Source organism: Rhinopithecus roxellana, chromosome 2 (assembly GCF_007565055.1).
Source record: "Rhinopithecus roxellana isolate Shanxi Qingling chromosome 2, ASM756505v1, whole genome shotgun sequence".
In the NCBI taxonomy this organism is placed as follows: Eukaryota; Metazoa; Chordata; class Mammalia; order Primates; family Cercopithecidae; genus Rhinopithecus; species Rhinopithecus roxellana.
The window spans coordinates 18595515-18610030 of record NC_044550.1 but is presented as its reverse complement, the minus strand read 5'-3'; the positions used below and the strand labels follow the sequence as shown (position 1 = coordinate 18610030).

At 34.8% G+C, this 14516-nt stretch overlaps 1 protein-coding gene across 3 annotated transcripts in view; it reads right to left on the bottom strand.

Moving 5' to 3' along the window:
- Window positions 1-8371: 8371 nt before the first annotated feature.
- The window catches only part of AIMP1 (aminoacyl tRNA synthetase complex interacting multifunctional protein 1), a 37829-nt gene continuing 31684 nt past the window's right edge, over window positions 8372-14516 (bottom strand). For all 3 annotated transcript variants that reach the window (XM_030915426.1, XM_030915434.1, XM_030915436.1), the window contains one exon: window positions 8372-10080. In XM_030915426.1, coding sequence (XP_030771286.1) covers window positions 9914-10080 — 167 coding nt within the window. In that variant the 3' untranslated portion in view covers window positions 8372-9913. The remainder of the gene's footprint in view (window positions 10081-14516) is intronic.

Genomic DNA, 14516 nt, shown 5'->3' with positions numbered 1-14516 from the left:
ATGCCAACCAAAAGCCTGGTGTCCATTGTTTCTATTTTTCTTCATGTCCGGATAATCACCCCCACACAGAACATATAAACACATAAAAATATATAGGACTTTTCAACTTAAAAACAAGTTTTCATATTATACTCTTCATAATATATTTTTGTTTCAGTTTAACACTGTTGTAGGACTTTCTCCTCATTTCAGCTAAAAACTGGGTTCTTGTCACACGACCAAGAGAGATTAGGCTCATGGACACATAGAAGGGTGAGAAAAACAGAATTTATTGGGTGAAAAATGAAAAAAAAAAATCAGCAAAGTGAGAGGGGTTCCTGTTAATGGGCCCCCATCTCACCAATTGAATCCCAGGTTACAGGAGAGGCCAGGCTCCTCCTCTCTGCAAACAACAAAAACTTTCCATGGCTCCACCTTGTCCCCTCTGTGTGCAGGCCAGTTGGAGATTCTCTGGGAGCCCTTTTTACTTGGCTGTCTCAACACCACCTCATTTAAATTTTTCCAGATCTAAAATATAGCCCAAATTCATTCTTTTTAAAGTCTGCAAAAACATTTCACAGTGTTTATGTAACAATTCATGCAACTGCTCCTCTATTGATGAGCTTTCCAGTTTTCTGTCACCCAAAGCAATGCTCAAGCAACTATTCTTGTACATATATTTTTAGTTAATACTATTTTTCTGTAAGTTATATTCCCAAGAGTGAGATTTCTGGGTCAAAGTATATATACATTTAATGTATCTTAACAGATTCTTTGCAAAAATATTGTGATAAACTTGATTTCCAACAACATGAGTTGTTTTCTGCCCATCAATAGGTGTTATCATCTTGAACACCTATTGCTAACACCAGTTGAATAAATGTAAAACCACAGCCCACTATTACTTTATTTGCATTTCCCAACTGGAACGATTTTATGTTTGGAACATTTTTATGTAAGCATTTTGGTAGTTTAGACTTAGTCTTTTATAAATTGGATCTTCATATCCTTTGTTCTTTTGTCATTTTTTTTTTCTATTGGATTACTTTTTGCTTGGCAAATTGGAAGAGCTCTATGTATGTTATAGATATTAACCCTCTGTCTGTCTTCTGAGTAACAATTGTTTTTTCAAACCTATTATTTGTCCTTTAACTTTGTATGGTAAGTTTTGCCAAACTAAATTTGTGAAATTTTTTATAGTCATATATTTCTGTGTACATGATATAGCTGGGGTTTTAGTTTTACTTCCTTTCAGATGAGTAACCAGTTGTATTTGTTCTATTTATTAATTCATCCTTTTACTACTTAAATGGTAGGTAGGTAGCTAGAGATAGAGATTGAAATGTATATCCTGGATCTATTTCTGGATCTATCCTGGATTCTTTATCCTATTCTATTTTATTTATATTGTTCTCAATACCAGAGTGATTTAATTATAATAATTTTATATCATTCTTTGATATCTAGGAGGTCAAATTATTTTCCTTTTTTCAAAATATTTTCTGGTTATACTCAGGCGTTCATTCATATATGTTCTTAGATTGTTTTTCCTAATTAAAAAAAAATTATTTTGGGGTGTGTGTGTGTATGGTAAATGACACCCCATGTTATTTAACCTTCCTTTAATATTTCTCATTATGTTTATTATATTAGTGTATTTATTGTATTTTTTCTTTTCCTTAGTTTTGCAACCTTGATAACATTGGTATTCAGTATTTCCCCTTGACAATTTGGAAGTTCTACTCTAATTCACCTTCATTAAAGATTATTTTATTGCCCCTGAATTCACATATTTCTCTACTATTGCCTGATGACACAGTATGAACTAGTCCCCTTACCAATAATTTCCCACTATTAAAATAAGACTCTTACAATAATTCCATTTCCTCCTTAGTTCTCTTTCTCCTATCCTCCATAGAGAAGTGGATTTTGGAATGCTTTTTCTTTCCCTATATTACTAGATTGTGCTCAGATAGTTAATTATTTAATTCAAGACTCCCCCTTGCAGGTTGCCCCTTTTGTTTCAAGAGTCCTTTCTTATAATTTACATTGCATATCCCCTGGTAGTTTATCATTAGCTCTTTTAATTCAACATTCAAATAGTAGAAGGTCCGTATCTTACCACTGGTTTCCTTTCTCTTCATCTTTTCCCATCTTTCTGGTTAGTGTGTTTTCCCAATATACTCTGAATTCTAGCATAATATCCATGAGGCATTAAATTCTAGACATACTCTTCTGTGTACCATTATGCAATAGCAATCCCAGCTTTTCATAGGAATCAGCATAGTGGGTGTAGAGAAATACTTTGTTAGTTGGTCCTGGGGATGTTGAATCATGAATGTTAAGGCACTTAAGTGAACGTCTTGCTGCTGTTCTCCATCTGAGGCTGGTTTGTTCAGCTTTTTCTGGATGACAGTGCATGCATATTTATTGAATAAACTCATGTGTTCTGGAGATAATTACAACTTGCAACTGTTGGGGGTTCAAAAGACCATATTCCAAATATGACACGTTGGCATGCTGAGTACTTTGTTTTTTTTTTTGTTTTTTTTTTTTATTTTTATTTTTTTTTTATGGTTCAGTTTGAGCAATTTATTTTGAAAAGAGAAAAATCATCATCAAAATAAGCAATTGTTTACACACATAACCATGACAGACATTCAAGTAAATATCCTTTTATCTTTGTTTATTTGACAACACTTATTATCACTTTCAAATGGACTTCTGTATTCTGAACCCTGATTTAGAAATGATACATGTAGCAAAGTTTCATAAAATGCATCAACCAGAAAAGCAAAGCTTTTAAAATCTCATTTAAACATGATTTGTTTGTGTAGTAACCAAAATACATTTTCTAATTTAAACTCAAAAAAACTTAATTAATTTATTTTTTTTTGATGTAATCTTAAATTTATTTTAAAAACTCAAAAATGAGACAAAAATTGTAGGGAAATAATGAATGTTAAGATGTACTTCACCTTCTTGGTGAATATATTAACAGGTATAATTTTTTCAGATGCTAGGCATAGTTTTGATGCCTCCCTTCCTCCTCAGAGGGAATCACTTCAAGAAATTTGTGTTTTATACCACATGCATCTTTTCCATGACATGTGCATACTCATGCACATTTTTAATTATACATATAGAATTAAAATGATATATTTAATAAGAGATGATGCATTCTGCTGATTTTTACCTTATGTTTTGAATTTTTTTTTTTTTTATTATACTTTAAGTTCTAGGGTACATGTGCATAACGTGCAGGTTTGTTACATATGTATACTTATGCCATGTTGGTGTGCTGCACCCATCAACTCGTCAGCACCCATCAATTCATCATTTATATCTTGTATAACTCCCCAATGCAAGCCCTCCCTCCTCCCCCCTCCCCCCTCCCCATGATAGGCCCCAGTGCGTGATGTTCCCCTTCCCGAGTCCAAGTGATCTCATTGTTCAGTTCCCACCTATGAGTGAGAACATGCGGTGTTTGGTTTTCTGTTCTTGTGATAGTTTGCTAAGAATGATGGTTTCCAGCTGCATCCATGTCCCTACAAAGGACGCAAACTCATCCTTTTTTTATGGCTGCATAGTATTCCATGGTGTATATGTGCCACATTTTCTTAATCCAGTCTGTCACAGATGGACATTTGGGTTGATTCCAAGTCTTTGCTATTGTGAATAGTGCCACAATAAACATACGTGTACATGTGTCTTTGTAGTAGAATAATTTATAATCCTTTGGGTATATACCCAGTAGTGGGATGGCTGGGTCATATGGTACATCTAGTTCTAGATCCTTGAGGAATTGCCATACTGTTTTCCATAATGGTTGAACTAGTTTACAATCCCACCAACAGTGTAAAAGTGTTCCTATTTCTCCACATCCTCTCCAACACCTGTTGTTTCCTGACTTCTTAATGATTGCCATTCTAACTGGTGTGAGATGGTATCTCATTGTGGTTTTGATTTGCATTTCTCTGATGGCGAGTGATGATGAGCATTTTTTCATGTGTCTGTTGGCTGTATGAATATCTTCTTTTGAGCAATGTCTGTTCATATCCTTTCCCCACTTTTTGATGGGGATTGGAGGAGCTTCAGAAGCAAGGTCTTTCTGTCCTCCTGCCCTCCTATGTTCCACCTCTTTTTCCACTTAAAGCAAGTCACAGAAACCAGAATTCCTCATCCTGAAAGCAAGCCATAAAACTTAGGTCACTCTCTCCCTTCTCCCTTGATGACCCTCACTCCAGAAAGGTCCTGCCCCATACCCAGGGGGAGGGCATGCTACAGAGGCCAAGAAGAATCTGGATGGCCTTGCTGGGTTTTCCTGCCCAGTCTATCACAGTTTAGCACTTTCTCTTTTATCCAATTACATTGCTATATGGCTGTCCATTCTTTAGCAATCCTAGGCATAAAATAGACAGTTATCCCTGAGTCTTTTGGTCTTCATTTCTGAGGGCTCGTGTATCATGTAAAACTTTGATTAAATGTTCTCGTTATGTTTTTCTCTTGTCTTTTGTTACAGGAATGTCAGCGTTGACTCTTAAGATGGGTAAGGAAAGGTATCACATCTTTCTGCCCCTGCACATCTAAAGAACCATGAGACTAGGATTACTTTAAGTAAAATAAACGATGTCCAGCAAGTTCATTTTTGATACTCTACCACCTTTCCTATGAGTCTATTATTTGCAATCGTTTCTCATGTCCCTCCAGATGCCTAATCTGTATGCTGTTCTCATCCAGACACCAAAAATCTCTACTAAAGTTTAATTTGAAAGTGCTTTGAATATTTTAGAGGATTGGAAGATAGTGTATCTGATGTTTCTGTGCAGCTAGTGTTAAAGTCTCATTAGTGCATACAGTCTGGGGTCATTAGTGATTACCCCTGTAACCTATCAGCTCTGACTCTTGCCGGGCTTTTTCCTCTAGATATATCAATTAGCATTTTCAAAGACTTCCTTTTTTAAAGCTATGTTTATCTATACTTTTTTAATTAAATTTTTTCTTAGATTTTCTATTCTACTGATTTTCAGATATACTGTACTTCTTTTACATAAAGCTAATGTTTTTACGTGGCATTGCTATTTCCCAGATTCTCACTCAAACTTTGTTTTCAAAACAAGTCTCTTTACAAGTATCTGAAAAGTTCTGTTTTTGTTTTCAATGTATGTGCTGTTTTAAGACAAAAATGTTATCCTTTTATAGGAAAACTGAAAGTTTTAGAAAACAGTTATTTCTACTGAAATCATTCCCTTTTGCTAAACTTATTGAAAGTGACTTTCAGTTTGCATTTTTCATTAATCTTTTTCAAAGAGAAATAGAGTTGTGGTGTTGATTTTGGATGACTTTTGCACTGTTCTTTCCAAATTCCCCAGGTGTGAAAATTTGAGGGGTTTTAAATGAACCAGTATCAGCCAAATATGCAATCTGATAACCAAAGTGCACGTATATATTGAGTGCGTTTCTCTGCTGGGATGCATGATATTCTAATGAGGCAATTCACAAAAACAAATGTAAAACTTTGTCAGAGCAGCCTTAATACGAAGGTTCATCACATGAATGTCATTGAGGAAATAGGACATTAACAATGGCTGTTTGAACAATTCTGTAGGCATTATGTAGCAATGGGAAGGACAAGAGTAGCTAACGCTTCATTTTCTTTCTTGCAATTATTGGGTCTCAGGCTTGTTTCTGCTCCTGTTGCTAAGGCGAACAGCCTGCCAGATAGGAAATGATGTTGATGAAGACATAAAATCACACTTACACACATTTTTGTACTTAAACATCTAGAGAATTGGGAATAGTGTGTTAGGATAGGTGGAAGTTAGAAAGGAAGGAAAAAAAAAAAACGAATACATAAGGGTGAAAAAATACAATATACAATAATTAGTTCACACTCTGAAATTCCAGATGGCTCACTTTCACACCAACAATTATTTCATTGTTCTGGGTCCTTCCTCCAAATATTTTTATGGAGTTATACTCCTATGAGTTATCTCTGCCAAGATTTATTCAAAGGAAAAACCATAACTATACAAAGTGCAATGCACAAGTATGTGTAAGTGACTCTTTCTCATTCCAAGTTGGTACCTGAAGATGATTCAGTTTTGTACAGAGGCATATTAGCCATCAGCAACTATCGTTTTCATCATTATTGCAAATTTTGGGGTTATCATATAAGTAGTACCACAATGGAGTCCACCTACGTTCCTGTTTTAAATTATCTGTGTATATGGAACTTAGTGACATTTATATGTTGGCTCTTGGGATGGACTGTCATTACACATTCAGTGCCCTCAATAACAGCACACTATTCAAAGAATCATGGTATATCACTCTTTAAAAAGGCAACTGCTACCAGCAGCAGCAGCAGCAGCTTGGTTTTGCCAAGTGAATTCTCCCTATAAATTTGCATAGTAAAAAGAAAAAAAATTGATAAATTCTCTTCGTAACCACTCCAAAGAGTGTTTAATAATCTCATCTCTCGCTTTAGAATCTCTGAAGTATTCCACTAAAAGAGCTAATCATAAACTACTCAAATTTAGGTATTTTTATGTCACTATTTTTCTCTAGCATTTAAAGTAAAGTTAAACTTTTCATTCAAATAAAAGAAACCACATGACCATTTAACTAACACATGTTAAGAAAGCATGATGTAATGTAGAACACAGGATCAGTAAGAACTGAAAACAATTAAACCAGGTTTCAACTTTGTATGGGCAATTATTTAACTTTTCTGTTGATTCTTTGGGGTAAAATGACTGATCTACCGCATAAGGAGTTAAGAGGTGGATAAAACGCATGAAAAGACTAGTTAGAAGGCAATAACAATCTTAATAGTAATTCTGTAATAAAATCCATGACAGTAGACATGTATTATTAATATATCCCCCTTACATTTGTTAGAGAAGGCATGATTATTCCTTAACTAAAATTTTGGAGCTTTCTCCACAGGACAGCAAATTTGCAACATTATTGCCTGTTGAGCATACTCATTTGCCCTTCCTCGTTCCTTTCATTTGGCATCTTGGTGATAAAGTTGTAATTTTCATACTGTTGGAAAGCACTTAGAATCAGGACTTGTGTCACTATTTATGTAGTTGAAATACATGGCTAATGTTGTATACTTCTGATACTTTTATATTTTAAAATGACATATCATTTCTCTGAAAAGTTGAGGAGGTATACTCAGGCCATTTTAACGCCCAGTCACAAGAAACAGTGAGGTGCTCCCCGACTAAGAATTTTTTTTTTTTTTTTTTTTTAGACAAGGTCTCAACTCTGTAGCCTAGTTTGGAGTGCAGTGGTGCGATCACAACACACTGCAGCCTCGCTCTCCTGGGCTCAAAGTGATCCTCCCACCAAACACTATTTCCTACTGTTGAAATCCTTAAAAACCAGAATACATCAGATGCTGAAGTGTTATGTCCAGTTTGCAACATATTTCTTTGTTGATTCTGTAAGAGCTCTCCCATCCCAGCAATACAAATAAAACAGAATTAAGTTTTCTGTGAAAACAATTACTGAATAGGGCTGAATGGACAACTTGGTCAATGCTTTCATACAACTTGAAAAATCACTCATTAAGTCTCAACTTCTTTCTCTCTTTAGCACTCTTTAGCATGGATTTTTACACGGTATAGACCTGGGGGAATTATGGAAGGAAGCATGGACATTTGGTATAATTTGGCAAGGCATAATACAGCACTTGAGAAAGAGAAATGTGACATTTTTGCAATGTACTCTTTTGTAGTAAGTCGTCATAAATTTTAGCACAAATGAACTACTGATGATGCTACATCATGTGCTTTAACAAAAGACCAGGCCAGACGCGGTGGCTCACACCTGTAATCCCAGCACTTTGGGAGTCTGAGACAGGTGGATCACGAGGTCAGGAGATCAAGACCATCCTGGCTAACACGGTGAAACCTCGTCTCTACTAAAAATACAAAAAAAAAAAAAAAAAAAAAAATTAGCCAGTCGTGGTGGTGGACGCCTGTAGTCCCAGCTACTCAGGAGGCTGAGGTAGGAGAATGATGCGAACCCGGAAGGTGGAGCTTGCAGTGAGCCTAGATCGCGCCACCGCAATCCAGCCTGGGCGACAGAGCGAGACTGTCTCAAAACACACACACACACACACACACACACACACACACACACACACACACACAAAAGACCAATAGCTTTTATTCTCTCTATGCTTGATGTATGATTCAATCACCAATTTAGGTTTCACTAACAAAACATTAGATAATTTTATCTGGGGTACAGTATTTTCAACACTTTGTTGGGAAAATTTCAACTGCCTAGGTAGTTGAAATATTATTTAAATTATATTAGAGAAATTTAATGTAATTGAGAAAAATTAAGTGCAAAAGACTCACAAAAGACTCCATCACCAAAAGTATTTATTCCCAAAAGAATGATATATCTTGAGAACAAAGTAACAAAGTAACTTTTGCAACTCATTTTCTGTTTAGGTACCAACAAATGTTAATGATGCTCTGTTCATATTTTTAGAATATCACATTGACAATGGTACTATAATATATCCTGGCCTACCAGAGTTCCATGGATTTAAATAAATAAAATTTAATTCTGCCTTCTATAACGTGCAGGGTTGTTTTATGGTTGTTGAGTTTTGTGTGAGTGTATGTATTTGTGTGTGCCTCTCCTTCTTATTGAAGGATTCAGACAGCTATAAAGATAAAATGTTTTGTGTGTGTCTGTGCATGTGTGTATTTTTAAAACAATGTCTATACTTCTGTTTCCATTGGTACCAATCTTTTGTTGAACCTGTAAAGGTAAGGCCCAGATTCTGAAACCTGGTTAAAATCACTAATATTCCTCTGTGAGGCCCCTTGTTAGCTACCAGCTCTCCCCTATCCACACCCTCTATCTTGCTGACATGTGTGTGTAAGCCCAAATCACCAGTAATCACCTAAAGGCTGATGACCTGTAGGCTCATAAGTCCTCAATTAATTTTTATTGCTCTTACAATATTTGTAAGATGAGTGAGAATAGCTATTTGACACCTTAATATATATGTATGGTATATGTTAAGTTTTAGGCTATAATTTCTTTTAATATACTGACAGTATGACGATACATGAAAAAGCAAAATATCAGTCTGTAATAAGATATAAATTATCCTTTATTAGGTACCCAAATAATCTTTATAAAGAAGCTAGAATTAAAAAAAAAAAGGATTGCTGCTTTTATGATCAATTTATTAGAAACTACTGTGGTAACTGTTTACAATGTGTTCATTCTTTAGAGCTAGTCGAAACTTATTACTATTATTTTGCTAAATAGAAAAACTTCAAGCCAGTAGGAAATCTGTTTTTTTTTAAAAAAATTGCTATTATTATATTATTAGTCAGGGTTACTCTGGCAGCAAAGCAAAAATGTTCAGATGCCACATCTCCTAGCTTTTATGTTTGGCTTTCAGAATGAGCAGTTGGTCATTATCAATATTATTATAATGTGACCAGTTAATAAGTCTGACAAACATTTTTCAACTTGTCATTTTTGAAAAGGAGGGGATATTTTTGATACAGATACATAATATACAAGAAATCCCAGAGCTTGAAATTTCATGCATCCTGTGCCTACAAATAAGAAACTAAATATTAATCTAGTTAGTTATCTATGATTATAAAGAAAAAAAAAGCTGCTAATCAATATTCCTGCTGAAAAATAAATTATTACAAAATATAGGCAACTTCCGCTCTCCATTATAAATGATCAAAAACCTAGGTAAAAATCTAGTGTTTCCCCAATCAATGAAAACAACATATACCAGGTAAATGACTAGTCAAGCCTAGAAGAGAATAACACAAAAATGAGCCACTCATATTTTAGGTACAAGTGACAAATGTATTTCTCTTTATTACTTTTAAGGTTTTTTTAAATGTCTTTTGGTAGTGGAAGCATTTTATTTGATTCCACTGTTGCTCATGGTTTGAGCCCTACATAATCCCTTCCCTTTCACCTCAAAGGGAACTCCTTTGTATGTAGCCACACACTCATCATTAGTGTGAAGATCAGGCTGGATCTGCTCCCAAATCTTCTTCTTAGGGTTCAGCTCCTTGTCGGGCTCTCCTGTGTAGGAGAGAAAAAGCACAAGAAAATTATACAGCTAAAATACAAAAATATTAAAGAGACTGTTCACAGACATTTCCAGTGAATTGTTTTGGCAGCATTTTCTGATTTTTGGACCTAATCAAACTTTTAACATTTACTTTATTTTTATTATGTCAGCAGTTCATATTCTTGATTGGTAAAATAAAATAGTTATTGTTGTTTCTTTATGTAAAGATATTATATTTTACTCATAAATATTTTTATAATAAAGGTTAATGAATTGTATCCAAATTATCAAAATAATAAAATGGAAGATACTCACTGATATGGTTTGAGTCTGTATCCCCAGCCAAATATTATATTCAATTATAATCACCAATGTTGGAGGTGGAGCCTGGTGGAGGTGAATGGATTACAGGGGCAGATTTCCTCCTTGGTGCTAATTTCATGATAGTGAGTTACCTTGAGATCTGGTTAAAAGTGTGTGGCACGTCCCTGCTCTCTCTCTTGGTCCTGCTCCTGCCATGTAAGATGCTCGCTCTTGCTCTGACTTGATTTGGCTGCCATGAGTAAAATTTCTGAGGCCTCCCCAGAAGCAGATGCTTCCATACTTCCTGTACAGCCTGCTGAACCCTTAGCCAATTAAACCTCTTTTCCTTACAAATTACCTAGTCTCAGGTATTTCTTTACAGCAGTACATGAATGGATTAATATACTCATTTTATCATTAAATATAAAGAAAAACTGTGAAGAAAAAAAGTCTTTTGATATGTTATATTTTTACAACTGGTAGAAGCAGCTTATGCTTTACTATGTTTCAAGATACAAAATGAGCGGCTAGATCACTGCTCTAGTGCTTAAAGATTTCTTATCAATACTGGAGACTGGTTTAAATTTTGGGTTTCTCTAGCTAATGATGATAACTACTTTGGATTTCATTTGCTACCCACTCTATTCGGTGAGATGTAAAGAAACAGAAAGGAGTAGTGAGGAGACAGGGACTAGTATTTTCTAAGCACTAGGAATATATGTTGTTGCCTAAAATTCACATCACTCTGACTCTAATTTTAAGTAAAAAGAAACTGAGGCTCAGAAAACACAAGTTGCTCAATGTCACACAATCAACAAAGCCCATGTTCTGCCAGTACAACATTCTGCCCACTGACAAACCATACTTTAGAAAGTAAACAACCCTCTTACATGTGGTTAATACCCACAACCCCTCTATTTATAGTAACTCATAGTATAAATTTTATAATAAAAGAAAAATTAGTAGTAGAGCATATCTGGTTTAGGCTTAAAGACAAGCAATATACCAAACAACTCCTCTACTTAATGATAGGAAATTAGAGAGTAAAGTTTAATGTAAGTTCAAAGCTGAGAATGCTCAGTATTTAGAATGAAGAATCAGTCAGTTCAAGAAACAATGAAGAAAAGTAACATATCTCTTAAGCTGCAGAATTTATATTAGGAATATAAAATATATTCATATCTTAGGAATATAAAATATACTCATATTTTATATTTATACTTTATATTCTGACATCTTATTATATAAAATAGTATTTATTTTCCAGTCATATATATAAGAATAACAAAACTGTGTAAATTAGTTGGTCATTGTAGTTTTGTTGTTTATTAGCTCTTCAGAAACTATGAAACTGGCAAGAACATAAAACACTGCCTTCCAACATGCAGGCTTTCGGAGATAACAGAGTAGTTAATTGAATGATACACCTACAGTAGAACATGTAATAAAACTAAGACTGAAAGTGACTGGTATAGAAAAATAAGGATTTCTCTTACTCCTTTAAGGACATTTGATTCGACAATAGAGAAACTAATAAGTAGAATGGAAAAAAATAACAATAAATAAAGTTCAATTATGTTGCTCCTTAGATCCATAAGATTTTTATTTTTTGTTTGTAAATCATTCCTTAATCTATAATCATAATCTTGTACATATATTGTGTGGCAAAGTGGGCACTCCAGCATTCTGGAAGGCTAGAGGCAGAGATACTGTTCAGGGAGGCCTGAGCACTGACTCAGATTTGCAACCTTTGCAACCTTGGCCCAAAAGGACGTTGCCAAACTGATAATGAGCTAGTTAAGAAGCAGACTGACATATACGCTTCTTATAAAGAATATAGATTGTGTGGGTAAATTCTTGCTGCAAGCAACATAAGCCCTAAGTATAAAAAGCTGTGATGTAGCACAAAATTAACCTTCTCAGATCTAGAAAGAAAGTGCCATGTAAATTAGATAATATCCATAATAATACACAACATGTATATAGTGCTTACTAGGTGCTGCTCACTGTACTGAGTGCTGTACATATATTAACTTGTTTAATCCTCTCAGTACATATGTAAGTAATATTCATTACTCTCATCTTACAGATGAGGATATTGAGACACAAAAGTTACAGCAAAGAATTTAAAATACCAGGCAGTTGGGTAAGTGTTTTAAAAGTCAAAGCTTATAAACCCAGTTAAGACAAATACCAACTAAAGTCCCCTTCTTATAGATGAAAAAGCTGAGGTTCGGAAAGATTTAATAGGATGAGTAAGCAAGCCATGCAGCTACCTTGGGAAAGAGCCAGTGGCCCAAGTGGGGTGAGCAAGGAAAAGGTGGAGTTCCCATTAACAAAATAATGGGAAATCACTGTAAGAACTTGGGCTTGTACTCTAGGTGAGATGAAAAGCTTCTGAATAGTTTTGAGCAGAGTAATATAATCTGTTATATCACTCTGGCTGCTCTAATTGAACATAAATGGAAGAACAGAGAGGGCAAAAGCAGGATGATCAGTTAGAAGACTTATGTAAATATGCAGATAAGAGATGTTGGCTTTGGGACTAGGGTGCTAGTGGTGGAGTTAATAATAATTCTAGGTATGTTCAGAAGGTAGAGCCACTAGGATTTTCTGAGTAGAAGATATAGGGTATGAGAAAAGCAGTTAAGCAACTAGGAGGATGGAAATGCTATCAAATAAGAAGAAAAATACCATGGAAAAATGGAATTCTAGGGGAAAGAATGGGATTATGTGTCCTTCCCCCTTGGAACATGTACATCAAAGAGTTCATCTGGCAGCTATCTAGCTTATCTAAATGACTGGGTAAAATTGCCCAAGGAATAAGCATGGAAAAAAAAAGAGGTCCAAAACCAAAGTCTGAGGTCCTATAACAGTAAGAATCCAGGGAGGTAAGGAAGAATCAGCAATGGAAATGATAGCGGCAGCCAGTGAAGCAGGAGGACCACCAGGAGAGTATGGTGCCAGAAGCCAAGTTAATTAATAACAAGACTGAGAACTAGACATATAGCTACAGGGAGTGACTGGTGATTTTACCCAGAACAGTTCTGGGTAAAATAGTGGGGAGAGAAATAGTGGGCAGAGAAACCTGATTAAAATGGGTTTTCAAGAGGAGGAATCAAGTATAGACAATTTGGATTTTTAACAAATGGACTTAAAATTTAAACCTATGCTTTCTAATTAGCTATTAATTTCTACTATTAATAAGACTATCAATAGAAATAAGCATGATCTTGGAAGACTCAATATCAAAATTTAAACCTATGCTTCCTAATTAGCTATTAATTTCTACTATTAATAAGACGATATCAATAGAAATAAGCATGATCTTAGAAGTTAAAAGTCTGACTGTAAATTCCTATTTATTATTTGATCATAAATAGTGCATTCTCACAAAGACCTGCTATTGTCTTTATCTCCTAGCTGTAATACTGTTTTCAAGTTAGTTTTGTTTGGTGGGAGTAGAGTGGTGAGCATATGCTCCATGAATTTAAAGCCATTAGGCATCTCTGAGAAATCATGGAGACTGAGATTTTCCCAAAATGTAAATTCCAAAAAAATGTTGTTAGAGCATAGACCACTATGATTCCTCATCTAACCAAGGTTCAAGACATACAGATTCATTCAAAGTCATGGGTACTTGTAAAATAAATAAATACATAATTCCCCTGTGTTTTTTTTTTTTTAAGACTAGTCTACTTTTGATTAGGAGGGTAGAAATAAGTTCCAAACAAATTAACCCATGCTTTCATCCATATTTTCTGTGTTACTATTCCATGTTAAAACTCTTCATATTGTAGTATTTCATTAAACACAGTTAATGGAAAATTTTAAAACATGCCTATTTAATCACATCAGCCTTGCTATTCAATAAAACTCAGCTATTTGCAATCAGAAATGACAAAGGTGACATTAAAACCAATCCCACAGAAATACAAAAGAACCTCAGAGACTATTACAAACATCTCTTTGCACACAAATTAGAAAATTGATAAATTCTTAGAAGCACACAACCTCCCAAGATTGTACTAGGAAGATAGTAAAAACCTGAACAGACCAATAACGAGTTCTCAAACTGAATCAGTAATAAAAATCTACCAAGACGGGCAGATCACGAGGTCAGGAGATCGAGACCATCCTGGCT